The 3058-nt window shown below is 53.5% G+C and overlaps 1 protein-coding gene across 1 annotated transcript; it reads left to right on the top strand.

Moving 5' to 3' along the window:
* Positions 1–432: 432 nt before the first annotated feature.
* LOC124676919 (cytochrome P450 704C1-like) lies at positions 433–2598 on the top strand. Its single transcript, XM_047212932.1, has 4 exons — positions 433–1291; positions 1410–1745; positions 1834–2037; positions 2157–2598. The coding sequence occupies exons 1-4, from the start codon at positions 497–499 to the stop codon at positions 2355–2357; spliced, it is 1536 nt and encodes a 511-aa protein (XP_047068888.1). The 5' UTR covers positions 433–496; the 3' UTR covers positions 2358–2598.
* The last annotated feature ends 460 nt before the right edge of the window (positions 2599–3058 follow it).

Raw genomic sequence — 3058 nt, 5'->3', positions numbered from 1 at the left:
ACGTGCTCTAGGGGGTGGGGTGGGGGGGGGGGGAGGGGGTTGCTTTGCCTTTCGGCAATACATCCGGAGTCTTCTTCGGAGGTGGAGGTGGATGGCACCACGGATATGATAATCCGGGATCTTTCTCCCGTGGCATGCTTCACGTCATTTCCTTGCCAATGTTCTAACCGTGTTGATGGATGAAGGCCTCGAAGCTCCAGCTGAGATTTTATATAATTTTATTTTGGTTGTTGTTCATTGCCTGTAAGCTGATCTTTTAGCACCACGTAAGCTGATCTTTCAACACTGTAAGTGTCGTTCCCTTCATTGATAACATTCAGTAGAGTAGAAATCATTATTAGAAAAATACAAGTTGTTCGTTAAAGAATACAAGGTGCTTTCCGTGAAATCAAGTGCCCCGCATTAACATCAGTTCTATCCACACGGCATAAGCAGTGACGCACGGCGACACACCGGCGGGCGTCCTCACACCGAGACACCGGTTCTGTTGACGGTCATGGATTCACCGCTGAGCCAGCCCACGCTGCTCGCGCTGTCGCTCCTCCTCCTAGCTCTGTACCTCGCCCGCCGCTCCCTGCTCGGCAAGAGGCGGAACTACCCGCCCGTGGCCGGCACCATGCTCCACCAGCTTGTCAACTTCGGCCGCCTGGCCGAGTACCAGACGGAGCTCTCCCACAGGTACCGCACCTTCCGCATGCTCACCCCGACCTGCAACTACGTCTACACCGTCGACCCGGCCAACGTGGAGTACATCCTCCGCACCAACTTCGCCAACTACGGCAAGGGGACGATGACCCACGACGTGCTGGAGGACCTCCTCGGCGACGGGATCTTCAACGTGGACGGCGCCATGTGGCGGCACCAGCGCAAGGTCGCGAGCTTCGAGTTCTCCACCCGGGTGCTGCGCGAGTACAGCACCGGCGTGTTCCGCGACACGGCCGCGGAGCTCGCGGGCATCGTGGCTGTGGCGGGCGGCGGCGGGGAGAGGGCGGTGGACATGCAGGATCTGTTTATGCGGTCGACGCTGGACTCGATCTTCAAGATCGGGTTCGGGGCCCACCTGGGCGGGCTGTCCGGGTCCAGCCAGGAGGGCGCGGCGTTCGCCAGGGCGTTCGACGACGCCAGCGAGCAGGTGCTGTACCGGTTCTTCGACCCGCTCTGGAAGGCCAAGAAGCTCCTCAACGTCTCGTCGGAGGCGGCCATGAAGCGGTCGGTGCGCACCATCAACGACTTCGTGTACGCCGTCATCGACAGGAAGGTCGAGCAGATGGGCAGGGACCAGCACGAATTCGTAAGTTTTTTCTTGCCACACTGCATCGCTGGGCTGGCCTGCAATCACATAGGCACTGGACAGTACGATTAGCACCAAATCAGCAAATCTGGCATCGTGACATTTCTTAATTTGGCAGGCCAAGAAAGAGGACATTTTGTCCAGATTTCTACTGGAGAGGGAGAACGACCCGGGCTGTTTCGACAACAAGTACCTGCGGGACATCATACTCAACTTCGTGATCGCCGGCCGCGACACCTCGGCGGGGACGATGTCGTGGTTCCTCTACGTGCTGTGCCGTAACCCGCACATCCAGGACAAGATCGCCGGAGAGGTGCGCGAGGCCACCACCGGCGACCGGGACGTCGGCGTCCAGGAGTTCACGGCGTGCCTGACCGAGGGAGCCATCAACAGTATGCACTACCTCCACGCCGCGCTGACAGAGACGCTCCGGCTCTACCCTGCGGTGCCTATCGTGAGTCGATCTGATCAGCTCGCCGCATTTACGACGTCGCAATCAGGGAAATGATTTAGCACACCTCATTTTGGTTGTTTTCCTGTAGGATGTCAAGTACTGCTTCTCCGATGACACCTTGCCGGACGGGCACGCCGTGAGGAAAGGGGACATGGTGAACTACCAGCCGTACCCGATGGGCAGGATGAAGTTCCTGTGGGGCGACGACGCCGACGAGTTCAGGCCGGAGAGGTGGCTCGACGACGACGGTGTGTTCGTCCCCGAGAGCCCGTTCAAGTTCACGGCTTTCCAGGTGATGGAATCCCTATTCTACTACTACTAGTTCATTACAGTATATCACCAATATGAACCAGATCGAAGTGTCCATATCACGTGACGTACAATACATGTTTGGCCTCTTGCTCAATACAGGCGGGTCCTCGAATCTGCCTGGGAAAGGAGTTTGCGTACAGGCAGATGAAGATATTTGCAGCTCTTCTTCTCTACATGTTCAGGTTTGAGATGTGGGAGCGCGACTCCACCGTAGGGTACAGGCCCATGCTTACGCTCAAAATGGATCGCCCGCTCTACGTTCGTGCGCTTCCCCGGCGATCAAGTGCACAACGTGACTGATGAAACCAAAATCTGAAATGTCCCAATACTTTGCACATATGTCTCGGTGCTTCATTCTGTTTAAGTAGATTCGATAATATCATCTGTATATATGAAGATGTCCGAAGATGTCTCGTTCTGTGTCATATGCGCATTCGATAATATCATCTGTATATATGAAGATGTCCGAAGATGTCTCGTTCTGTGTCATATGTCTCGTTCTCGCAGGTACTTGTAATCACACTTGTATGTCATATGCGCCAGATAAATATCTAATTAACGGAGAACGCATCTTCCTGCTCTTTTTTAAAAACTTGTAGTACAATAGCCTTATGCTATGGCCTCTTAGACCCTGTTGTACGGGATAAAACTGGATCATCTCAAAGGATTCCCCTGTTCGTGATCCCGCCATAGACCAAACATCAACACTACAAATGCTCTCTCGAAAAAATAGCCGGCATAAAGAAAAAGGTCCATATTAATATAAAAGAAGAGAAGAAAAAGAGCAAGTCCATTGAAAGAAAGGGCAGCCCATCAAACCCATTAGTTCTCCTCTACATGGGCCCAAGCCTTAGGCCAAAGAAGACAGAAGTACCCTTGCTTTTTCCCCCACTTGGGAGCTTTTTTAGTCTTTTCCATAGAATTCGCAAAAAAAAAGTCTTTTCCATAGAATAGACTAGTTTGCCCTTTCTTTCCCTCCCCGCCAAGGGTATTGGTGGTGT

This window comes from Lolium rigidum, chromosome 7 (assembly GCF_022539505.1).
Source record: "Lolium rigidum isolate FL_2022 chromosome 7, APGP_CSIRO_Lrig_0.1, whole genome shotgun sequence".
Lineage (NCBI taxonomy): Eukaryota > Viridiplantae > Streptophyta > Magnoliopsida > Poales > Poaceae > Lolium > Lolium rigidum.
Note: the sequence above shows the minus strand (reverse complement) of the source record. Positions and strands in the feature narration are given on the sequence as shown.